Raw genomic sequence first — 26280 nt, forward strand, 5'->3', positions numbered from 1 at the left:
CGCGGCAAGGTACTTAACTAACGGTGGACTGATTTTCGAACGTATGCGATTGGTGCGCGGGTAGCAATTGCTCACAATTGGCTGTCGCAAACTTCGATCCTGTTTTTATATGGGAAAATTGGACGCATATCATTATAATCTTGGGTTTTTCAGAATGCTCAGACTTGTAGATTGAGTTATGACCATAACCAGACAATTTAGAAACCACTTTAGTGCCTCTTTGAAGTGAAACGGAGCACACCGAGTGCAGTATCGAAGCTAACATCACGGTGTAATATATACAATCATTGACCAAAACATTACGACTGCCAACGTAATCCCACGTTGATTTCTCCTTTGGCACGCAAAACAGCTGCGAGGGTCATCTGCTGCCCAGTCTAACTAACTAAGATCTCAGAGACATTTGTACCTTGATCCGCATTGTAGTTAAGGTGTCCGTCAAGCTTTGCAGCTGTTATGTCCCTATAGGAGCGCAAAGATGCACCCCGATAAGAAATCAAAAACTAGAAACGCTTCCAAACCGTGATTTTTAAAGCGATAGCTTTAAGGAGCTTGTGCTGCAAAAAAGCCGCGGGACCTGAAAATCCCGATTGGCCGATAAGTAATTCATTTGGCTTAAACGAAAAAAGTCGAAGAATTTTCGGCGGAGCAGGATGAAACCCACGACTCTTTGGTTGTGAGCCAGACACACTACCAACTAGGTAGGCCGTGCAGACATGCTTGAACGGCTTGGGAACAAGCAAGGGTTTATGTTCAGCTATAGCGTTCTGCTCCTAAAGGCAAAGCTTAAGCGCCAGCCCGTAATTTTTTTCGAAACGCCGTAAAATGCTCCCGTTTTATATATCTTTCTAAAAAGAGTTGAGTTAGTGGTTTTCACTGGTCCTTAGGAAGTTTCCCAGCAGAACCGTACACTTATTTCCCCTAATTAAAATTTAGGCATGGGCAAATAGAGGATTTTGGGTCCGAATCGAATTCAAAGCGAATAGTGATTTTGACCGAATAATTTCGAATCAAATAGTTTGAATAGTACAAGCAACAAATACCACAAGATATGTTTAAACTATAGTTTTATATTTGTCCTTATTTGGTAGTAGAAGTACTGTAACTGTTAATTTCAAGTGTATTAAGTTCGGGAGCGCGAAATGGTCGGAAGCTTGCACCACCTGGGCGGAAATCCAAGCCAGAGTAAGTCAAACCCATTTATATCGAATTCGCAAAAAAACGTCTACCAGCGGATATAGCGGGTAATTCCATATAAAAGTTTTCATGAATTCGACTCTCAAAAATGCACTTTCTGCTGAAATAATACACAATGAAGTCGTCTCGCATCTTCCGCTGCTTTTTCTTCATTGCATCCACGATAACAATATTTTTCTTCGCTATCGACGGACTCCAAAATGCTGAGGCCTCTGCCTTCTATATTTGCGCATTAGCACCGAACTATGCCGAGAGCACGGAACACGTCCAAGCAGGAGCACCTTCTCCTGCAAAGCACCGTTTTGCTCTGCAAGTTGGCTTTCCCCTAAAAGAGGAGGCTGCGTTAGGGGAAGCCAGCTAAAAAAGCAACTAGCTTTTTTTTCGGGGGGGGGGGGGGGGGAGGGTGGTTGCGTGAACTTGCTTGGAAGACAAAAATAATATTCTCTTTTACGGACGGAGTGGGGAGGGGGAGCACGGAGCACCCTGTCTCCGCTCCCACCGCAAAAGATATTTTTTTCCTTTTTTTCCAAACAATCAACGCAACCGCCCGGAAAAAAAAAGAAAAAAAGCCAGAATGCTTTGCTGGCTTTTCCCCAATGTTGCCGCTCGCGTTGGGGGAAAGCCAGCTTGCAGAGCAAAACGGCGCTCTTGGCAGTTCGATTTATCGGTTGCGGTTGCTATTTTTGTTCGATGCAACCATAGTTTTTGCTATATATTATCGCTGTAACATTACTGTGCACTGAAATTGTTCGATATAAGGAATAATTCGATGTAAACGGGTTCGACATAGTCGGGTTTGACTGTATTTAGAAAGGTAAAATAATTCTGTATTGTCGAATAATTCCATGTCGAATACTTTAAGTCGATTCGAAGCAAATGCCGAATAGAACAGAATTCGATTGGCTATTTGCAATAACCGAATATTAGCCCATCCCTATTAAAATAAACTAGTAAATTTTGGTTAATTATCCTGCTAATTTCTATGTCTGCAATACGTGGCATCCCCCACTCAAACAGCAATCTAAACAGCGTATTTTTAGAGATTTATGAAAGCTTTCGCAGAAACGCTCTGGATACCTTACACCGTGACTAAGGTCAGTGCGGTGGTACCGTAGAATACCATGCATCTGCCCATACCACACTAGCCGCCCATTCCCAAATTTGTAGGATGTGAGAAAATACACACAGTGCATTTATATGTAAAATTGATGACCGGAGAAGGGCCCAACCCCCATTTTTTTTTGCGATTATCTCCAAAGTTTGAGTGGGCGCTTGCCCGGTATTTTACGGTAAGTCAGCGCTGGATTAGTGCACCGCAGTAGGTGTGAATGGGTCTTAATCCACAGGGAGGAACATGGAGGCGGACATGCCATACCCGTACCGGTTTCGAGGTTGCGCATGATGAAGTGGCCCTTCATGTTGCCGTAGGTGGTGCTCAGACTGGTGCAGCTCACCCACGAGAAGTAGGCGCCGGGACACATCACGGGGTACTCCCCTGCGGCATTGCGATGCAACCGCACGTTAGAGGGACGTCAAAAACCAGAAGGAAGCTTCCTTTCTAAGAGCAAGGACAGGGTGCAAGCATGTTACAAAATAAACTCCCCCCTCTGCAAAACAAACAAACAACAACTGTTTAGTACAACATTATGTTGCAAGACACATTCTGAGTTAGGTGCAATTCCAAAACATTCTTAGATTTTGAGAATAGGACCCCGAAATAGAAGCACATTTCGGAATCACTCCCAAGGGCACTGAACTCTCAAAGAGGCACCAGAGTGCTTTTTGCAGAAGCTCGTTTTTGATGGCATATTGTTCGATGGGCTTTAAAGGAGCGATGCAACAATGTTTGTACTCTGCGCAAATACCGCTTAAAACGGATCCCTAACGTTAATGACCTATGAAACGCGTTCGTTTTTCACCCCATGCTATAGAAGTCCCAGAAAAAAAATTAAAGAAAAACGAGCAGCGTTCACTCCCTCAACTCGCAGCCAGAACAAGCGGCCACGTGATCTGGAGCCGATTATATGCCGCCAGTGTTGATCATAGCCACGCGCTGGGGTTGGCAAAGCGCAGGACACGCGCTGAGTTCCAGACATTGTTATGGCTCGGCTGTTGTCGTCGTTGCAGCGATTGGACACGGGTCACTACCCGAATGCTTCTCGAGCTAGCAATTATCACGACCCCAAGTCGAGTGCCCATGCCATGCTCGGGTCCAATCTACGAACCGCATTCAAATATCGTCACTTGGGTGTACTGCAATCCCCACGTTACGTCATCAAATTTTGCAAAGGAGAGATTGAATGAAAATGATCGCTTTTGTTCCTGAAATTACACCGCAACAAAGGACTTTCTTGGCCAGTGGCGTTGCGCGCGAGTGTCCTTGAGTCCCAGGTAAGCTCGTGTCAAGTGAAAAACATTCCAACTGAATATCATTGCACCGCTCCTTTAATGAAGACCAGTTCTAGATGGCAAGACGTCCTAGTAAACTCGAAGCAACACAGGCACTGTTTCCCCTCTGGCGGGGGCATCCCCGGGTCCCCACCACCTCCAAAAATTTTACCAGGCGTGTCGTCCATTACATCTTGACAAAAACCTAAAATCTTTGGGTGTAGGAGACGTAATACAGCAATTACTGTTCGCAAACGCCACCCGACAGTGCCCCCTGGTGTCAGCTCCTCGGGGTGCAGGAAGGGGGGCAGTTCACAATCTTTGATTGGATTTTTTTATTAGGGAAATCTGCCACCCATGAGTGTAATTACGAGTTTTTTAAGATGCTAATAGCCCACAGATTGGGCTATCACTTTAAACGGACTGTCTCAGATCCCGCTCAAGCGCCCCTTCAAAAAAAACATTCCATGTACCTGGATGGGGTATGTATATTGCAATGTAAGATTTCCCTGAAAGGAAGTCTTTCGTTGCAATATCTATGCTACGAGACACATTTTGACTCGAAATTTCTTTTGAGACATTGACCCCGGAATTGAGACACATTAACAAATTACTTGTATGAGCATCGCAACACACTGCGTTAAATAACTTTTCTTTTTTTTTTTTCTGGGGGAATTTAAGTTTTTTAGTGGAAACACGGCGTTTTTTGTCACCAGAGCGAGGACCGTAAACTGTTAGGGGCCAGCCATCCAGCCATGCACTGTATCTATTCAAATCTAGGCCGACAGCTTCTACGAGAAAGGGGAAACTGAATCTTGGGGGTCGGCTTAGAAACAAGGATACGCTTCCAATTCCACAGAACTTCCGGGACAGTCCTGCGGCCGCGCCCCGGAACTACCCGAAGCCGACAAGCCGTTGACGCATCTCGACTATTTGCGTGGAAAGAACGGGAAGGCCGTTCGGTGGGCATTCTCGGGACCGCGAAGAGGTCGATGTCCCGAAATGAAAACTGAAGTCACAAGCTTCGATCGGAACTCGGAGGGCAGCGGCACTTCCCGCGACCGTGAAAATCGTCCGAGCAAAACCGAAGGAAGTTGCGAAAGCACGAGGCGTTCCTCAAACGGAATTCAAAGCAAGCAGGGGCTGGGTCCAGAGTTTTGTGAAGCAATTTGGGTGTCGGTTTGTCGAAGACTTCGGGGACAAAGAGTCGAGCGACGACGACGGTTTGGACGTTTTCGCGAGTTTTTCGCAGCAGAATCAATATTGTTCTATCTTAATTTCGCATTCTTTTCTAGCTCCTTCTGATCGGTTTACGATTGAGGATATTCTTTCTTTTTCTTCTTAACCTTTCGGTTTCTTGGGGTTGGCATAGAATCGACGCCAGCCTAGATTTGAATAAGTAGACAATTTAAGTAGATCGTTTTGGCACCCCCGCTATGCTAGAGCGCCGCCGCCACTACGGATGTGCGATGGTAGTGGAGAACGCAATTCAAGATGGCCACCACTCTGTGCCTGATCAGTCTGCTTCACGATCGCAGTTCTGAGAGACAGATTACATATCGCTGCTGCGAGAAGTAGCCGCGACAAAGCCATTCCAGGACTGCAACAGGTAGCGATTTGTGGCGGACGTGCTAAATATGGCCCAAGATAAAAAAAGAGCTTCACAATCCGTGGTGTTGTGAGCAAAGGGTGCGGCCTCCTGCTCAACGGCCGCTGTTGTCGCGAGGACAGAACCGACCGAGGAAGCGAGCGAACAGGCGGATCTGAAGGATTTCCGCGTCGTTTAATTTTCGGTGAACAGTAAGAGGAAGAAATTACCGATTTCAACGACACAGTGGAAGAGCTAAGGTTGTTGTCATTTATTTCTGAGGATTTCTCTCAATGGCTTTGGCGCCTAACTTGTATCGGATTGGCTTGGACAGCTTGGCCGTCAGTCGTATCCAATTACAAACGCAATAAATATTTACTTTAAGATGAAGCAAAAATTAACACTTTATTTGATAAAGAAAGGATATTCCATTAAGATAGCTACGTTAATAAGAAGATTGCAAAGAATTGCTTTGCAAACCTTTGTTTTACGCGAGCCTTAGTGTCTAAAAGAGCGGCTAGTGGCATTGCATTAGCTCTCATGACGCTGTAATTCGTAGGGGGTTGCAAATGTTCCACTAAAACTTAAAAAGACGGTTCCACTACGCTACACATAGCAGAGTTTGTAACGAATTGCGGGTAGTGTAGCAGGAGTGACTGAACGATCTACTAAAACACTCCAATATGGTAAATGTCTTAATCGACATAGAAGGGGATTGCATCAAAAGATAGACTTCTTAATGCAAACGAAATTAATAGAAAACAAAGCATTTAACGAAGAACGATGCACAAGTTTACTACTTCAAAACAAAACTTAGTACTTTCTAAACTACCCTCCTATCTGCACTCGACACCACGGAACTTGCAGGTCCTTGTCACGGTGTAACTTTGAGGACGGAAGACGACCATTTCTACCAGTCTCCTCAAAACTTTTTGACACTGTCACAGGAATTGCGCCGTTAACCCAATCACAGAATCGTTCCATCTAAACAAGCGTCGAGCAGAGCTCGTGCATTAGACACGAGCACTCGACAACACTCGGTCACAATCTATGCGTTGGTGGATATTCGTGCGGTGGCTCGTGAAATCAACGGGGCAAAAATAATCAAACTTCAGCAATATCCGGAATGCAGCACGTGACTTGTGCATTGTCGACCCGGCGTTTATCACGACCTGGCCGTGACAAACGCTGGCGGCACGTTATCAAGGCCGGATCGCGTTACCGCTTGTCCCCGTTGCGAGCCAAGAGAGTGAGGGTCGTTGGTTTTTCCCCAGTTTTAATGAAGAATGTGTTTCAGGGTTGATTTCTAAGCCTAGAACACTCGAAAAGTCTTAACGAAAATCTGAATTGGCCAGTTGCCTTTACAAAAGACCGTGTCCCCCCTGACGGGAATCTGACCGGCGACTGCTTGCTCAGCCGTTTGACGCCCCTTTCCCCCGCGTTGGCGGAGCAAATTGGGTTAGCGCCATTATACTTGCTACGCTAATATTCGGTATGTCCCCCCAAAAAATTCACGTTGATTTTTTTGCCGCAAAAATAAACTCGTTTTTTGCCCAGATGTAGCGCTATTGGTCTCAACCAGATGCCAAAATTTCCTAAGTAACCGTTATCTCGGTCAAAAGTTACGGGCGATTTTCCAAAATTTCAATGGGAAAATGGCGCCCGTTTTCGCTTGTTTTCAGTAACTGGCACCATTCGGCTCCATGTACTCCACTGGGTTTGTCGGCTGCCATTTTCCTATTGAAAATTTCCAAAAATCGTTTACAACTTTTTAACTCTTTAACTTTAACTCCTTATCCTCCTCCTCCCCTATCTCTGAAACTTTGGCATCTGGTTCGGAATGCTAAGCGTTGGGTGATGCATGCTTCATTTTTGAAGAAAAGAAAACACAAAACTTTTTTTGGGACACCCATGCAGGTTGCAAAGGTATTTAAAAAGGTGAAAGCCGTTTACAACTGCCTGTAATGGCGAATTAGAGTGCAGCTCTTGAGGAGGAGGAGGATGGAAGGGTACTGAGGGGAGGGTATACCCCTCCTCCCTCCTCCTCCTCCCCTCATTCTTGAATCTCCTCCGGGGGGGGGGGGGGGGGTTATGTGACCTCGGGAGGGGGGGGGGGGGGGGGAGTTACGTGACCTCGGGGGGGGGGGGGGGGGGGGGGTTTCGCACGGTGCATTATGGGACATTTCCCATAATGCACCGTGTGGTTACGCCAACGGCGACAGCGATGCCGCTCAAGCCGGAAACGGGCGCCTAAGAGGTGTGCTCGAAAACATAACATTAAAAAAAAAGAGATGTTTAAAAAAATATGATTATATTAGCACGGAATTAGCTGCAGATCCTGCTTTCTATCCGTGATCTCGATCTTCATTTGATAAAACCACCTTCAGCGGCAGTGACAGACTCGATGCGGCTTCAAAAATGGCTGCGTGCCCCAATCAAGTGGTCCTCGTTGGCGTTGGCCACAGTGTCCACAATGGCAGCCCTTAACGGCTCTTTGGGGTTGTGAGGCTGCTTGTCCGTCTCTCTCTCTCTCCTGAGAACGCCCTAGACACGGTAGTCCAGGGCGTTTACATCTAGAAAGTTAGGAGGCCACGTGTTGGGGGCGACGTGGTCGTGGAGGTTGTCGGCTGGTCAATCTTGGGTCGCGAGGGCCGTGTGGCACGGAGCGGAGTCCCGTCAAAAAACATACGGCCTCCCCCAGGCCAGCCCTTCTATTCGAGGTTTTACTACAGTACTCGGGGTTTCGAAGCAGGTCTTTGAGTCGACCCTGAGGCTCTGTTGAGAGACATGCCCCTCCTTGCTTGCAACGGCTATGACCGTCAAAGACGATGGAAACGTTGTCTGCATGACCTGAGGAAGCTTATTGGTGGTCGCGTAGAGCCACATGTCTCCTGTAAACCTTCTGGTCTCGGTCAAGGTTCTTCTTGTTGTAAACAAAAAACGAAGCAAAGCACATCCGGTTCTTCGGGGAGCTCGAGCTTGTTCACGGGCGCATGGACCGAGTGACGCAGATTTCCTGGATTTTTGGAAGACAAGCTGCCCTCTCCTCATCACGCTGGATCGGTATCTAAGGTCCTCGTGCAGCACAGGCCTGTAGGTGAACTCTGCCACCCCAAGCTGCTTGGCAAAGGTCCTCATCGACTTTCTGGGGGCCGTTGCTCACAATGTCGCGCACCTGCTGAACAGGCTCGGCTGTCGTGTCGATGTCTGACCGCTGGGAATGTTTTTTTCCGCTTGGATGCAGATGCGACGGGCTAACCAGAATCTGAAAGCTGTTCTCTGACCTTGAAAACGAGGGACCTTGATACATTCGAGAAGGCGGCTATATCTAAATAGCTGTGAAATGAAAATGCAACTAAGGATGGCATGCCTTTTCATTTCTTGTGTCAGACTGGAAGCACCATCTTAAAATTGATACATTAGGTCGGTGGTTCTCAACCACTGATGTTACGGGACCCCTTTTTGGATCCGCAGAAGGGATGGGGGACTCCATCCGCCAAGGGAAAGAGCAGGGAACTCGGCACGTGCGGTTTGGTCTATTTGGTTTTGTGGGACAGGGAGCATCAATGTGAAAAAAAATTCTTATTGTCCAGCTTTACTGATAGTGAAGGGTTCCACGACTCCAAGAAGGCCTTCGGGGACCACGAAGAGTCTGCGGACACCCATTTGAGAACCAATGCACCAGATAGATGACACAGATGCGGTCGAAGATGAAGTTGGGCATCTAGATGGATGCATACTCCATTTCATACTTATAATGTACAACACTGTCAAAGCTACTCGTGCGAGCGCGTGGCTTCATCTATGATTTTGTTTGCGCGAGAACGCGAGCGAATTATCAATGAGATCAAACTCCATGCTTGGTAAGATGCGATAAACACACGGGAATTTGCTACGACATCCTGTGTCATGATAAAAGGGTTGCGGATGCAGCAGATTCGCTTTACAGTGTTTGTACAATTCTAACGCACCCCCGGTTCTAACGCGCAGGCAGATTTAGCTATCAGATATTCAAAAAGCAAATTGTGCCCGATTCTACCGCATAGGTAAAATAATGAAGATTGAACACATACCTCATAGAACAGATTTTATGAAACAAACGCCAACACAAAAATAAATGTTGTGCACTAGTCGCCGTTGTCAGAGTCTGACGATGGTTCTTCGCTATCCACAGAGGTGATCCCTGCTTTCAACCAGAGTGTTTTAAGTGCCGTGCTTCTTGTGTATGTACAAGTGCGCGACCGTCGCCTTTGGCAGGGTCGTCTTCCAAACAACACTTTGCGAGCTCAACAGGTTGCTGGGATTGCGAGGCCATGCAGTGCTGCTCCGCTGTTATCTTTAACACCAGCATGACGGCTTTCATTTAAATAAAGCCTTCCAGTAGATTCTTTTCCCCATCTTAAAACGGCAGACACGAGTTCTCGAGTTTCGGTTTTTGGTTTCGATTGTAACGCGCATGTAGTTTTGGGCACCGATTTTGGCGAAAAGAAGTGTGCGTCAGAACCGTGCAAACAGTACAAGGTGCGAACTCGTATGTTATGGGGGCCGATGCCGCAAATCGCGGATGCAGCAGATTTGCATTTCACGGAGCAACAAGCATTCAAGACAACTCATGTGTCATGGGAACCGATATTGCGTGCGCAGATCGTGGACAAAAAGCGCGGAAACGGACTATGAATGCGCATGCCACGGGAACAAATACCACGAATCGCGGACACAGCAGACTCGCATTTTACGATGCAATAAACACGTGGGATCGACTTGCAAGTAACATGAACCAATAGGACACGTGCAGATCACGGACAAAAACGCGTGAACCCGCTAAAAACTCCCTTGTCAGACATACCGGTTCCGCAGATCGAGCATTTAGTGTGATTTGTCGGACATTGCGTGATGTCCGACGAGAATAGGGGGTGGGCAATATTCCGGAATTTTTACGTTTTAGATATTCAGCCAGAAAAACGGGATAGGCGATCTCACGGGGGAGGGCGCCCTTACGGGATTTTACAGTAGTAGCAGCTGAACATAAAAGAAGGATTAGAGAGAGAGAGAGAGAGCTAAAAAGGCATACACACCGCTAGACTAGATCGGTTTAAGCAGATCATCTTTTTTACAGCAGAGCTGTTAAGGGCTAGGTTCCCCAGGATCGTGTCCGGTATGTCGACACAAACCTACCTGGACAGCTACCGCCATCTATAAGCGACGGCGGCAAGCACACTACCAGTCTGGTTACCGCCGTTACTCATAGATGGCGGCAACCTTTCCAGCTATCATGGAAGAATGGATAGTTGGGCGTGTTGGTCAAAATTCATTGTAGGAAACAGCGCGAAAAACAGACGACGACGAAGAAGAAGCACACGTAACAAGCGCAGCGCTCGTCACGTGTGTTTCTTCTTCTTGGTCTATTTTGCGCACTGTTTCCTACGCTCTTATCAGTTTTGGTTTGGACACAGGATGGGTCGGCCGCGCGCCCTTTCGGGGAAAGGAGACTGACTGCGGAAGGAGCGGCGACGTATGCAGCAGCGCGAATGGGTCTGCAACCGCCGCAAAGCCGCTGTCGCCTTGACTTCCACTGCATCCAGCGCTTCAGATTTCCTTGCCAAAGAAGAGCACATCGCTCGCCTGGAAAGCCGCCGCCGAGAACAGTACCAGCGATGTAAAGGGCGCCGGTGGGCCAACGCCACGGACGACGATCGTGCCATGGAGGCAAAGCACAAACGCGAGGCCTGGCGACGACTGCACTCCACGCCGGCTGAACAGTTCCCGGGTGCGACGGCGAGGTTCCGGAGGGAGTTTGTGGAGAACCCGATCGGCGGCATGTTGGACGAGAAGTGCGAAACGGGCGCGTTGCGGCAGTGTATCAAATACAGCTCCGCTGGTCTTCCTTCTTCACAAGAGTGAAAAGGCTGAACGCTTCTTCATGTACATTAAGTTTCACTCCCTCTTTTCCTTTATCTACATTGCATTTAGTTTAATAAAATAACTTTTTCCTTCTCTCCTAGTCTTATAACCGAGCATCTTCATCGTCTTTCATTTGTCTGCCATGGATGCGGCCCCTCTACGATACGCAACTTCCTTGTGGTGTAGCGTGATGGAAGGCGCACTCACACACTTGTCCGCCTTTGCATCAATAGCAAGGGCCTCCAGGATTTCTCGAGCAAACCTGTGGCGGTTTCTTGCCAGGATGTTTAGGCTATAAAACTCTAGTACACACTGACACATAACACAATGGGCAGGTAGGTGCCCTGCTGCTGTAGCGGCCTTCACCGAAACTGCATGTTACTGTTATATTCCTGGCCAGCATGTAGTGCCACAAGGTCCCCTGGTGGCCTAGTGTGACGATGACTGGAAGTGCGGCGCTTTATATTAAACAGGGGGCCACCCGGCTCCCTCAGTTAGTGTTGTGTTGGAACCGAACTGCGTTTGTCATGCTTCCGCTTCTTGCCGCCGACGAACGTTGGCCGGTGCGAAGCGAGTTCGGTTTACACTTGTAACAGTGGCGACGAGGATGGGATTGCTGAGTGCTGATAAGCCAGTTCCTGTCCACGCGTCGCCTCAGCTTGTCAGGTGGACTCTCAAGCTTTCAGCGTACAAGTACCAGCTGATCTACAAACCAGGAAGGAATTTAGGTCATGCTGACGCACTCGGTAGACTTCCATTACCTGGGAGCAACGTTGAAAAGAACATGCCGGCTGACGTCTTCATGCTACAGCACGCATATCCGAATCTTCTTTCACCCTCCGTTGTGGCCCAAGCCACAAAGAATGACCCTGTTCTGGGACATGTTGTTCTCGCTGTTCTCAAAGGAGAGGACCTTGCACTAGCATCAGAACAGAGGCCTTTTTGTGCAAGGAGTTCAGAGCTTAGCCTGCATGAGGGTTGTTTGCTCTGGGGAGCACGCGTGGTGATCCCAAAAGTGCTGCAGGCTCGAGTCCTGGATCTGCTTCATTCAAGCCACCCAGGCATCGAGAAGAGCAAAATGATAGCCAGAAGTCACGTCTGGTGGCCGGGTATCGATAACGACATAACCCACCATGTGAAGAGCTGCTCGATTTGCCAAGCTCATCAGCGGGCTCCACAATTAGTTCAACAGACGCCCTGGCCGTTCCCCCAGAAGCCTTGGTCCAGGCTTCACATTGATTTTGGAGGGCCGTTTATGGGGCATACCTTTTTGGTCATTGTGGATGCTTTTTCAAAATGGGTCGAAGTGTTTCCTATCTCGTCAACTTCTGCAGAGGCTACCATAACCGCCCTGCGGACGGCCTTCGCTCAGCACGGTCTACCAGATCTGATTGTCTCAGACAATGGGCCTGCATTTGCAAGTGAGAAGTACTTGGACTTTCTAACATGCAACGGGATACGCCGGATGCTCGTGCCGCCATATCATCCAGCGTCAAACGGGGCAGCGGGAGCGTGTTGTACAAACCGTTAAGAACAAACTCAAGAAAGGTGGCTCTGGGGATTTTCAGACTCAAATTTCCAGATTCCTGTTTCATTACAGGACTACTCCGCACGAGATCACGGGCCGTGCACCATGCGAGTTGTTGACGAAAAGGATGTTCAAGACGCCGTTGGATGTCCTGCGTCCCAGCCTCCAATCATCAGTGCTGCTCAAGCAGCTAAAACAGAAACTTTATACTGATAAAGGCTGCCGACAGGGAGCGCCGCTCAACCCTAAAGAGAACGTGTTCGCCACGAACTTCAGCCAGGGTATGCCCTGGGTGCCTGCTCGAGTCGTCGGCGCCACAAGGCAGTCTTCAGCGCAAGTCCGCCTTGAAGATGGCACACTGTGGCATCGGCACGGTGATCACCTGCGTTCCAGACCGACCGACGCCACTACAGCAGCTACGGCGGAAGCAGAGACTTGTCAACCTGTTGGTGCTGCAGCGCAGTTGGAACCGCAAGCATTAAATAAGAGTCAATGTGCTGGTGCTCCCGGCGCTCTGTTCGAGCCAGGCGAAACAAGCGTGGGTGCAAGCGACAGTGCCGCAAGCCCTAAAGTAACTCCTCATCCTACAAGCATCAGTCCACCCCAGCTGCGCCGTAGCACAAGGACTAGGAGGGCCGTGCAGCGGTACTCCCCTTAGCTGTAGCTGGTCTTTGTACCTCAGAGGGGAGGACTGTTATATTCCTGGCCAGCATGTAGCGCCACAAGGTCCCCTGGTGGCCTAGTGTGACGATGACTGGAAGTGCGGCGCTTTATATTAAACAGGGGGCCACCCGGCTCCCTCAGTTAGTGTTGTGTTGGAACCGAACTGCGTCTGTCATGCTTCCGCTTCTTGCCGCCGACGAACGTTGGCCGGTGCGAAGCGAGTTCAGTTTACACTTGTCTGGTCATTGATGCACCTTCCAGTCTGTCCAATGTAACATTCACCACATGACGCTGGGATTTCATACACACACTCCTTCTCACATTCCATGTACTTGGTCTTGTGAGATACCTTGCAGTTTGTTGTTTCCTAGTTGATCTCCTTGTTTACCTTATACAGTATAGGAGTATAGAAAGAGTATGACAAGTCGACAAGTTGTGAACCCTGAAATTTTGTTCTCAGATATCTCGTGCACCCTTTACATATGTGTGCTGTTGCAAAATCTGTAGCGCCAGTGGTGGGAGGAGCTCAAAACACGCCTCACATTCTGTCTCGCCCAATTTTTACAGCGGGATTAAGGTACTTTTAAATTTCTCTCCGAAGTCTTCTTCACTACTCCACGTAAGCACGGTTCGGTCGCATTCTCACCTTCTTTGTTCGCTGCCCACCCCCTTTTTTTAGAATTTGTTTGCGAACGGAGAGAAAAATCTATGTGCATTTCGGAGGCTAACGTCGACAATTCGTTCAGGGCGGCCTTTAGAAACTGCAGAGGAGGAAGAAGAGAAGACGCCTCACCCACGACTCCTCGACCATCCACGCGTTCTTCCAGCCCGTTCTCGTCTGTGATGATCCAGTGCCGGGACTCCAGCTGACAGCTCTCCTTCTCCAGGGCGTGCTCCGGCATGGACATGCTGGGCGGAAAAGACGTCCGTCGCATTTCGGGGGAGCAGTCAAACTTCCCGCTTGCTTCGTTCCCCCTTTTAGCTTAATTTCATTACATCTAATAACGATACCCATAATCATAATTACAAAAGCTAGTCTGGGGTCCAATAACAAGATTGACGTCGAACCTGCCGCGCGTGCACGCTCACGAGGTGTAACAGAAGTCCCTTTATTCGCGTCTCCAGCTCGTTGCTTGCCCTCCCGTGGAGGAAACAGGAAACGCTCTAGCCAGGGTCCCCCGATTCCCCGATCAGCGGGCACGGCAGAACTGCTCGTGATCATGGCTTGCGGAATGTCATTTCCGAATGCAAACAATAACACTCTTTACTTTCATAATGTAGTGCTGCAGCCTGCTTGGGATTGTACCTTATAAAAAAAGTTTTTGTATTGCGTTTAAAAACAAACGCAAGCGCCACATGTTTGCGTTAATTGCGTGCTCCACACTGCGCGTGCGCGTCGTCACCACGCTCCAATTTAAAAGAACAATTTTGGGCACTGCGCACGTGCAAACCGCATACGCAATGCTAACGCAAACGCTCGTTTAACCATAATAGTCGTTTCAGAAAGGTCGCATTTTGCTTTATTTTTAGCATTAGAAAAACTCTGATATTCTTACCAAGATAGACAAACAGTTAAACACTGAATATAAAATATTCTTCGTCACACGTTGCTTTAAAAAAAAGACACGCGGCTCTGCTGCCTGACTCTGTATCAGTCTTTGGGTTTTTGTAGTAAGAACAGCGTTTCTTAATTTATACCTTTTGTGAACATATTCTAAACTCATCACCCATGGCAATTTGTTAAATTTGAATTGATTCTGTTGTTCTTGTGCTGGGAATAATGTTAAACCAATTAGTCATCTAAATACCCAAAGACCTATTGAAAGGCCACCAGCTCATTATTTCACGTGTCATTTATCTGAGCGACAAAAGGCAGCAAGAATGCGCAAATATCAGTGCCGATTATTTCAACAAATACAATATTCCGCGTTATTTCTAAGGTGTAAGAAAGACCCTGTCTTTAAAGGGACACTGAAATCTCCAAAATATTTTAAAGTGCCTGGATCGGACACGTATGTCACAAAAAAAAGTTTCTGCGAACAACTTCTTTGGCTCAACAATTATGCTGCGAGACGCATCTCGATATATGAAAGAGTCCTAAATTAGCACTCATACCGAGAAATTACGCGCAAAATAGAGGTTTGTTTCGGTTTCGTTCCAGAATTAAAACGTGCCTCTTGGCGTAAATATTACGCTAAAGATTGCTTTTGTTCTTAGGATGAAGAGGTAACCTGCACTCGAAGCACCCTAGCTTCCTCGTATAAGCAGGAATACTTTGTGTCGCTCAGTGAAGCCAGCACACTAGTCAGGCTGTCGTCTCCGACCACCACTATAACCGCCATTTAGAAAAACGAGTGGTGCCACCTACAGTCAGTCGGAGTTACTAATACTGAAAGTAGCACCACCGATTGATCCTCCGACACAGTCTCACCTCCTAGAAAAATCCTCCTCTCTTCGAAGCTCCCCTCGCCACAACCACCGATTGGCCGAGAGTCCATCTGGTTTCAAGTCGCCACTCCCGTCTGCCATTTGTGCCCTTCCATCCGCCGTGTTCATATTCTCGGACGGCGTGCATATGTGTACTGTGCAATCCACCCATAACGATCATGAGAAAACCCGAAAACACAATCGTTAGAACCGATTATCGTTGTATCTGAACTGGATATTCAATGCATAAATGCACAGTCCTGTAAAAAGTGATTGTTATAAGCAATACATTGTTATGTGCGGCATCGTCGTAAGTGGATCGCACTGTACATACTACGTTGCCGGCCACCCATCGAAGCATTTTTTTATATCGCTAGAGCATACGCCGCGTGTCTTGCTCTTAGAAACGACGTATAACTGCCGCCATGACGTGGCGTCACTAAATCACTCGCGCATGTTTACAAAATGCTCATGCCCTTTTTATCTCGTCGTCACTAGGGCGAGTAAAGGCACACGCAGCGAGGATATTTGCTGTCGACCATTTCGGAAACGAGTGAGTCGGCGACACCCAGTTGAGTGGGCGCAGAAGATGCGAGACGACGGGGTGGACTCACGTGATACGATACGTGTGGAAGAAGTGCGGAGGGTTGATGCTGCTGAGTTCGGGCACAAAGCAGGTGGCCACGGAGACGGTGATGTTGTCTGTGGTGAGCTCGCACCCCGGCTCGTGAAAGAACCTGCACGCACAAGTCAGCCTTAAGACGCTCGTCTCCTTCCAGCTTGAGTCCTCCCCCGCACTGGGTTCCTAGCAACCGAGGAGTTCCCCAGAACGTCCTCGTAGGTTCCCCAAGTGGAAGCAGTTTAGCTTTCTACACCTGTGCATATTCCGTGTGATATCTGCACCAACTTCCAGGTTTTTCTCGAAAGTCAACAATATAGACCGTTTTTTTGTGCTGCGCGAATATTCAAATAGTAGGTTCGAATAATACGCTATTCAGTATTCGCGTCGAGGTGAACAGCAATATTCATACTTTCCGAAGTGTCAATCGTGGTGGGTTAACCCCGTTGAGTGCACTTCTCACCGAGCACCGCTGCACTTCGTGGAAGCAATACCTGCGGAACTTGCGGGCATTGCTTCCCCGCAGTACGCAGGTGCTCGGTGAGAAGCGCACTCAATGGGGCAAACCTGCCCTAGTCATGCGAGAATATGGGGAGTATTCACTGGCAAGCATAGCTGTGTGCACAAATGCTGAGCGCGTGCTGACGCCGAGCTTCCACAGTTCTTCTGCAACGTGTATTCCGCACAGTCAAGATTGCCGGTCTTAGCAGCCTAATAATGCGAGCTTGTTCTGAGCCATGCGCTTTAAACAGCACCCACAAATATGGCGTCTAGTCAATACAGTGTACTCCCTATATGTTAAGCTGTGATCTCTTCACAACCCGTGCTCATAATTCATGCTTGTTTTGTTTGTTTTGTCAAATTTGAAATAGAAAACAAAATTTCTGCATATAGGGAGCAGATTTATAAATTCTCTCGATTAGGATAACTGCGACAAATGTGTCGTTTACATGCCACAGTTCATATACCGTAATATCCCGAGTCATCGCCCACCCCCGTTTTGGGCGAAATATCAATTTCGTAAAAAGCACTGAGTCAACGCCCACCCTGTTTCGGGCAATCAATCTTGTAAAGAAAGCACCGAGTCATCGCCCAGACCTGAAAAACGCCAATTTCGAGCCCCACAAATGGCAAACAGAAAAAAAAAAAAAAAAGAAGAAAAGAAAGGGCGCCCTTCTGCATTTTCACGACTCCAAAATCGGAGGATTCTTAGGAGAAGAAACGCAATAAAAATAAGAAAGCGAACCTATATTTATCTGGCAAACAAAAGCAGACACGTTTCCGATCCTTTCTCTCCTGCCCGCACCCCCCTCCCCCCCCCCACCCCCCCTTCCCGAAAAAGAAATAAATATAAAAGGCGCCTGGATGCGCGGATCATAGGGTCAAAAAAGATCGTAGGAGGGAGAGAAAGAGATAACAAAATGCCGCTTTATGTTCTTTTTTCTGTTTATAACTGAAAGTCCCTTTTCATCGAAAAGATAAGTCAGGCCGCGAAACCGCAACTTAAATAGGACGCGGATCGGATGACTAACTCAATACTGCGAATACGAGTGGTTCAGAACAAAAAGCCTCGTTTGGATTCGATTTTCTTTGTCCAAAACCTACTCCGGCCGACTTGGCATTCTTTGAGAACATCGCGACCGACAGACGTCTGACAGTGATGCGTCATTTGACGGTTTCGACGAGTAAATAAAGATTTGCTGTTACACCCAGCGCAAACGCCTTTTTCCTATTTTTTCACGCTTCGTTTATCTCGGACGGCATGCCAGATGCACCGTCCACATCGCAGCCAGCTGCTCTACGCGTCACCTTAAGGGGGAGGCTGGTCTTTAACTTTTGGTTTTTTATTTTTCATTTATCGTGCTGGAATTTAGTATGCTGATGTATTTCTCTGTGGTGATTTCAAATATGCAATTTGTTTTGAGATAGCTCTACTAGATCTTGAGTTATTTATAAATTTGTAATTTTAATTAGGTCCTCCTTACGGGTCGTTACCATAAAATTGGTCAAAATATATCAGAAATTTTTTATAGAATTGCATTCACCAAGATGTGTTTTGTGCGGTGATGCTATTTTAAGACTGATTTAATGATATTTCATTGGTAAAAAAACATTTGCAATCAAGTTGCATAAAATGGGAAGCTATATCTTTTTGAGACTAATTAATTAAAATTATTGTATGACATATAAAGCAGCAAAAATAGCATCACCGCACAAAACGTGTCTTGGTGAATGCAATTCTATAAACATTTTTTATATATTCTGAAAACTTTTACGCTAATGACCCGTAAAGAGGACCTAATTAAAATAACAAATTTATTGGTAACTCAAGATCTAGTAAAGCTATCTGAAAACTAATTGCATATTTGAAATCACCACTGAGAAATACATCACTATACTAAAATTCAGCACGATAAATGGAAAATAAAAAAACAAAAAGTTAAAGACCAGCCCCTCCCCTTAAAGGCCGACTTACGAAACCATTTTCCGCAGGGTAGGAAAGTGCTCCCCAACGACCTTCGCTCCCACCCCTCTCGCACTCCTTCCTCCTCCTCCCCTCGAAAGGGCGGGTCCGGAGGCTGGTCTCCGTGGAAAGGAGAAGGGGTTTCCTCCTTTCTGGGTGGCAAGGAGGAAACCTCTTCTCCCGCGAAAAATGGTTTTGTAGGTCGGCCTTTAAAGGAGCGATGCAACAATTTTTGTACTTTGCGCAAATACCGCTTAAAACGGATCCCTAACGTTAATGACCTATGAAAATCGCGTTCGGTTTTCACCCCACGCAATGGAAGTCCCAGAAAAAAATTAAAGAAAAACGAGCAGCGTTCACCCCCTCAACTCGCAGCCAGAACAAGCGGCCACGTGATCTGGAGCCGATTATATGCCGCCAGTGTTGATCATAGCCACGCGCTGGTGTTGGCAAGGTACAGGACACGCGCTGAGTTTCAGACATTGTTATGGCTCGGCTGCTGTCGTCGTTGCAGCGATTGGACACGGGTCACTACCCGAATGCTTCTCGAGCTAGCAATTATCACGAGGCCAAGTCGAGTGCCCACGCAATGCTCGGGTCCAATCTATAAACCGCATTCAAATATCGTCACTTGGGTGTACTGCGATCCCCGAGTTACGTCATCAAATTTTGCAAAGGAGAGATTGAATGAAAATGATCGCTTTTGTCCTTGAAATTACACCGCAACAAAGGAGTTTCTTGGTCAATGGCGTTGCGTGTGAGTATCCTTGAGTCCCAGGTGTGCCAGTAAGCTCGTGTAGAGTGAAAAACATTCCAATTGAATATCGTTGCACCGCTCCTTTAAGCAAGCCGCGCTATCTGTAAAAGAAAACACCGTTGTTATTGTTGAGCGTTGAAACGCCGTCAGAGCTGTAGGCGATCGAAGCCTCTTTCGAGCTCTTTTCTCCCACTCCCCTTCCCCCAACAAGGCGCTGACCTACTGGCAGTATAAGCCTGGAAACAAAGCGTCATTTTCCTTTCCCAAAGCATCACCCCCCCACACACACACACAAGCCAATCGGGCACCGGCGCAGAGCGTAACCGGTGGCTGCGTTCTGAGAACAACCAATGGCTGCGCTCCGCGTCGGTGCCCGATTGACCTTGGCCGCCCGCAGCTCCGGTTGTACTGCCACAGAAAGTTGTCCTGGAGCCCCGCGCGCGCACGCACAAACTCGAAGGTCATTGAGTTTGTGCGTGCGCGCGCTTTCCGCGGCAACAATTGCGCCCGCAGAGAGAGCCTTTTTATGGTTTTCGCTTTTGTCATCTTATTTTTGCTTTTGTACTGGGTTCGTTTTAGGCGTCGGTTAAAGGGGCGGTGCAACGATTTTCGGACTTTGGTCAAAGATTTCTGGAAGTTGCCCCCTGACACTTCTGAAGTAAAGAACAGAAAACCGATTTCGCCTGCATCTCCTAGTTGCTGGGTAAAAAAAAGATAAAGATTGGCCTTTCGGGCACCCCTCAACTCACTCCCAGTCTTCAGGGTCACACCTTGTCGCACTCCCAGTGACGTCATTCGGAGTGCCGTGTAGCTTCCCGTGTGCTATCTCGGAGGACGCTTCCCCTCCCTCTCTCTGCGTGCATTAGCGGGCGCTATGCTGCGGCTTAGAGCCGAGCGAGGTCATGTAATCTTTCCGCCGTAGTTCCTTCGGCTGCCACTTGGGGCTGCAGGTGGGGGAAAAAGCTCGACTTTTGCTTTGCGATTATGCAGCGGAATCGAGACATTTTTAATGTAGGAAGTGTTTTCTCTATCCTCTGGGACACGATAAACAACGTAAAAATGACGAGATGCAAATTCTTTTAATCATAAAATCGTTGCACCGCCCCTTTAAAGGCTGCCGGTTTGCTTGGTTCCGAAGTCGAAAAGGAAGCGGAGACCCGCTTTCCTTTCGGCTTTCGTCACCTTTGCTCGGTCACTGTGGCTTCTTAAAATTTTTCTTTCTTTTTTTTTTTCGATGATTCTCTTCTTTTTTTTTTCGTTCACGTTGGACCGAAGGCTGCAGCGGTCATAGCTTCGAATTGCGCTTGCTCGGAGGAGGCGGAAACGAGCGACACGCGAAGCAGTGGATTTTGCTCGACAGTAAAATAAGTCGCAAGTAAGATACCAACCCGAGATTTGAGTTCAGTTAATCTCCTGTCTAGCTTCGCTATACACAAAAAAAAAAAAAAAAAAAAAAATCACATTTTTAAACTTTTTTGAAACTTTTTGAGCTCGGCACCCGAGTCATGGCCCACCCCACAATTTTTGAGAATTTCAGGCGGTGGGGGGGTGGGCGTTGACTCGGGATATTACGGTAGTAGTTACATTAAAATAACTCAGCTTAGAAGTGGACAAGGGGAAGGCTGAGAACAATTTTCACGAGTCCTGATAAATATCCGTTTAATTACCCAGAAAAAAAAAATTCTGCAAAGAAAGTACATAAGAAAAAAAGTCATATTTACATCCACCAATGCCTAGAGAATATTCCAAAAATGTTTAATTTGTATACAGTGCACAGTCCCCAGGTTCCCCAGGATCGTGTCCGGTATGTTGACACACACTTACCTGGACAGCTACCGCCATCTATAAGCGACAGCGGCAAGCACACAACCAGTATGGTTTCCGCTGTCGCTCGTAAATGGCGGCAACCTTTCCAGCTATCATAGAAGAATTTATAGTTGAGCGCCCATTGGCGGGAATTCATCGTAGGAAACAGCGCGAAAAACAGACGACAGCAAAGAAGCAGCACACAGTGTATCGAGTACAGCTCCGCTGGTCTTCCTTCTTCGCGAGAGTGGAAAGGCTGAACGATTTTTTAAAATTATTTTCTGTCTACCGATGCTAAAGAAAAGGTAGAGGTTCAAGCCCTTCGAATGAATTTTTCTCAGTTCCTTTTGTTTTGCATAAATTTCACTTTAGGAGAACTATCGTTTGGTAATAGGACAAAAGCAAAGGCTCACTCATTGTTTTTCTTAATGGAAATTTAATGGGGATTGCAACTTTGGCATTGATTTTCTTGCTTTCTAGATGTCTTTTATAAAAGATGTTAAGGTTTTGCAGACAACATGAAGCGAAAAAAATGTATTTGACTTTTTAGTGCGATGTTAGCATAAAATAAATTACTTTTTAGAAATTTTGTTTTCACAGTTGCACTCTCAGGCATTTTGTTGCGTATCTAGTGAACAAAAATGTTGGGTATTACATTAGGTTTCAAAACATACCTTTCCTAAACAATGTCGATCAGTTCCCGATAAAAACGACTATAATTTATTTCAAAATTTATGTACACAGATGAAACTTTGCACTGCATTCTGCATCGTAACTGCCAGTATATACTGTAAATTTATTTCATATTAAGCCAAAGGTTCGAAAGTTTAACCTTTTGGGTAGCTCTTAAGCATGGTGCACAATAGTGAAAGATGTTAAGGAACTATTCAATATTCAATTAGAAAATTTGACCAAAACCACTGCCTTGAGATCCCGAAGAAGCGCCCACTCAAAATTTTGAGATAATCATGTAAAACTGGGGGATGCGTGCTTCTTAGGTCAACAATTTGTAAATATCTGTCTCACGTATTTACTGAACGTTACAAAATTGAAGGGTGAGCGCCTATTGCAGAATGGGCAGGTGTCTGGTATATTACGGTATTTGCTTCAAATTCGCTTCAAGCTCAAAATCTACTATTCGCACATGACTACTGCTTTTGGAATGTTTTTTCTTTACCATCAAAAAAGCAAATGAAATGTTTCTTTGCACATTTCCTTCTTGAGCCGGTTCGGCACCCTCAATAGGATTCGGCGCCTTGAGTAGGCACCAGTGGCATGAAACAGACCAGCAAACGACTACTAGTGCACTGGTGCGCCAACATGAAGAACTGTTGAAGCAGGCAACTATAGAAATCGTATGTAATGATAATTGATGCAAAAAGTGTAGAAGACATAAAACTATAGACAAATAACTAAAATACAATCTGCACTGAACTATAATTTGCAATATTATTGTTACAACCTGCCAAACACCGTCGTTCGAACAAACTAATTTTGCAAAAATCTCCGGAAAAAAAAAAGAACCCACAAAAAGTAAATTATGCGACCCCTATGGTGACAGCACATGGAATGCCACCGCCGCTCCCGAAAAACCACTAAGTGCCCTTTTCACAAATTAACCCTGAAAACGGTACTTTGCACGATTCGCGCAATATCAAGCACATGGAAGTATAGTAATTTACTAATTCTAGGACTATACAGACTATCAAAGTGCCACAAACATCATAAAAGCAAGCAATGCCAAAGTACTAGGTATTAGTTTACTGTGTGTCTATAAGGCGGAAAGCAGTGCTGGCACAGGAAGAGTGGGTTGAAACCAAATAGGTGACGCCGAGTTTAGCCGAGACAAAATCACGGTGATTTTGCATAGCTATCAACGCTACTTTTCACAAGTAACTGTAACCAAAGCAAACTCAAAGTTATTCCAAAAATATAACTACCGTAGAATACCATGCATCTGCCCATACCACACTAAGCGTCCTTACTCAAATTTGTAAGATCTGAGAAAATATGCACAGTGCATTGATACGTAAAATTGATGACCGGAAAAGCACCCATCCCCCATTTCTTCGCGATTACTTATCTCTAAGTGTTGAGTGGGCCCTTGCCCGGTATTTTACGGTAAGTTGGAAAAAACTTAGTGGGATTGCTTACAGTAATTTAAATATACTTTTAGGTTTTAAAAAGTCTCAGAGCTCAGAAGTGCTACAATAATTTTTCCACATACTGATAATATCACTGATGGCTTTCTTTTGCCCATCTGTTTCGTACCATTTATGAATAAAAAAAGATATTTCCATCTTTACAGTTGCAAAGCAAAGCGTACAATGCCATAAACTATGGGCAGCTGCTAGTTCAGCGCATACCTTAATATCTGGAGTCGTTGCCTAGCCCCAGCCGCCTGAAGTTCATAAAAGAAGTGGGGTGGGCCATGTCTCGGTGGGTAAGCACAAAAAGTTTAGAAAAACCAAAATAAACGTCCATTTTTCTGTACGTATCTAGCGTGGCTGCACAAGAGATAGTACATTAAACTCAAAGCTCGAATTGGTTTCATCGTTTTACGCAAGAAATGCTCATAATATATTATACCGCAAAGTCCGTCGCTTGCATAACGCGATGAACACTGCCAATCGGCATACAGTGCAAACGGTTATTCCGTGAAAGCATGTTTCTTACACCGCTATGTTCTCTTCGTTAGTAAAAAAAAAAGAACAAAAGAGACAACAAGAAAATAGAAAAATTAACCAGGCGCAATGAGAAAGTGGACGAAAGGAGCAACGAAGGGCGATGCTGGGGAAGCGGAAAAGCCAGCGATCGCATTGGCAAATATTTTGGCATCGGGCCAAGTCGGGCGTGCGTCCGCGCGCGGCGCGAATGCAGGTTGAGGCAGCGTTGTTGCGTGGCGCGGACGGCACCACGAACACGGAGCTCGCAATTGGACACTCCACAAACGTCTTTGTGCGGCATTCCAGCATTTCTTTTTAACCCTTTGGTTTTCTCTTAAACAATGCACAACCTTACCAACAGCGGTGGCGTCCCGACCGCTGCTGGTAAGGTTGTGCGGATCCGGTAGAAGGAGCAAGTTCGCGGTGACCTTCCTTTGGTGGAGACAGACTTTCGACCTTACACTCCACAGTTACGTTCCAGGATACAGGGTGTTCGCTGACCTCGCAGGCTCTGAATGGGTTACTGCTTGTGTTATCTTTCCCACTTAGTTATTTCGTCCGAACAAACTTTTTTGTAAGTAAAACAGAGTTTCGCTCTGTTATCTGTATCGTTTTCCTTTTGCACGCATGTACTACGACTTCGGGGTAGCGGAAATCGCGGAGGAAATGCGTAATCAAAATGTGTCTTTCCTTCCTGCATTTTACTTTGTTACAAACATACTCCAACCGTAAGGTCTGGCCGCGTCATTCGGGTACGATGAATGTTCGCGGATCGCGGAGTCTGCATTGGGGCATGTAAACGATCACTCTGTGCTTTTTGGGAATTGGTATTCATCCAAAATGGGATATTACGGTATGCACGTACCACAAACCAGAGTACTTATTTAAGTACTTTTAGTTTAGTGATACAGCGACTCTTGACTGAAAGCTATAGCAAAGAGTACATTGCTAAAATGTGAAAAAAAAAAAAAATGAAAAAAAAAAAAACGCACAAAAGATTTGGTTCAAGAAAAATATTGTTAGGGGAAGCAGTAAAATGTTTAATTGAAGTGCAACTGCATTATTTTTAAGCAAATTTCAGTCTCATTGCAGAACTTCCCCCCCCCCCCCCAAAAAAAAAGAAATCTGGAAATATAGTGTTTAATTTTGTATTGTTCGACTGATTTGGTGCGATTTATCCTGGACAATCCAGTGAATAAAACGGTAACATATTTTTCTACGTGAATTTTAAATTTTCCATAGAGGAAGGAATACAAATATTTTAATCTATTTACTGTAGCTTCTAATGTCTGAACATTGGCTAGTTTAAGCAAGTGTGATACAGAAGTTACTGGACACGTAGAGCATTAACAGATTAACAAATCTTATTAATCTCACATTATCTCCCATTGCAATCCAAAAAGGCCCTCTCACCTGTAAGGCTGGTTGTCTAGCACCACAAACTCCTTGTTGTCCAGCATGTCCGCGTAAGTCGTGAACCATTCTAGAAAAGAGCGTGCTGCGTACAGAAAAAAAAAAACAGAACAGTCAGTGCCCATGTGCAAGTTCACTTTCCCAAAGGGTTCCAATGGAACTACAAAAAAAAATCACTCGCCGGGAAATTTTTTGTTTGTTCAGACTTATGTATAGTCCAACCCAACAACCACAAACAAAAAAGCAGGAAAATTTCACTTTAGCCTCAGTGGGGACACAGGGCCAGATAAGCAGTTCTGAGATAGAGGCCCCTTCAGCCCATCTAACCCTTTTGACTCTTAACCCTTTGACAGTAGAGCACATATTCCGAAAGGTTGTTTCACTGTGGTCTGCTTTTCTTTTCAAAGGAATAGCAAGAGGCAATGCAAAGGATTGTTCCTTCGCCATCCAGTAGGAGGACGTAGAGTGTTGGCCAGCTGTTTAGGTCTACGATTATCAACTGGCGAAGGCCAAAAGTTTTCAATTCTCTTCCATTCAGTTTCATTTTGGCACCTCCGCCTCTGCGACATTCTTGCAGGCTCAGACTCCGAACAGGAGGTACTTTACAGAGCTTCTCCCTCAGATGGAAGGCTCTCATCCTCAGAATTTAATTGTGAGGAGCGTGAAAAGCCTCAAATTGGAAGAGCCAGCGCTCCAACCATTCCTACCACCAGAGCAGCCGACACGCGAAGCGTCAATCTAGCGCGCACCCGGAGAGCCTGATTTCGCAATTATAAGTAGCCCCAGCAAAGCAAAACACCGTGCGGATACAATGCTTATAGTTTGCCGAAAACACAACAGACGGCCACACCTCTAGCAGTGTG

General features: G+C 46.3%; 1 protein-coding gene and 1 pseudogene across 3 annotated transcripts in view; one reads left to right on the plus strand and one right to left on the minus strand.

Annotated features, from left to right (window-relative positions):
- Positions 1 to 26280, minus strand: part of LOC8037995 (F-box only protein 3) — a 62943-nt gene that overhangs the window by 7843 nt on the left and 28820 nt on the right. For all 3 annotated transcript variants that reach the window (XM_029968941.4, XM_029968940.4, XM_029968942.4), the window contains exons 7-10: positions 25418 to 25502; positions 16307 to 16429; positions 14059 to 14174; positions 2579 to 2692 (exon numbers count right to left, since the gene is read on the minus strand). In XM_029968941.4, coding sequence (XP_029824801.2) covers positions 2579 to 2692; positions 14059 to 14174; positions 16307 to 16429; positions 25418 to 25502 — 438 coding nt within the window. The remainder of the gene's footprint in view (positions 1 to 2578; positions 2693 to 14058; positions 14175 to 16306; positions 16430 to 25417; positions 25503 to 26280) is intronic.
- Positions 20058 to 20900, plus strand: LOC120848318 (annotated as a pseudogene).

Source organism: Ixodes scapularis, unplaced genomic scaffold (genome assembly GCF_016920785.2).
Source record: "Ixodes scapularis isolate PalLabHiFi unplaced genomic scaffold, ASM1692078v2 ptg001212l_1___fragment_1__unscaffolded, whole genome shotgun sequence".
NCBI lineage: Eukaryota > Metazoa > Arthropoda > Arachnida > Ixodida > Ixodidae > Ixodes > Ixodes scapularis.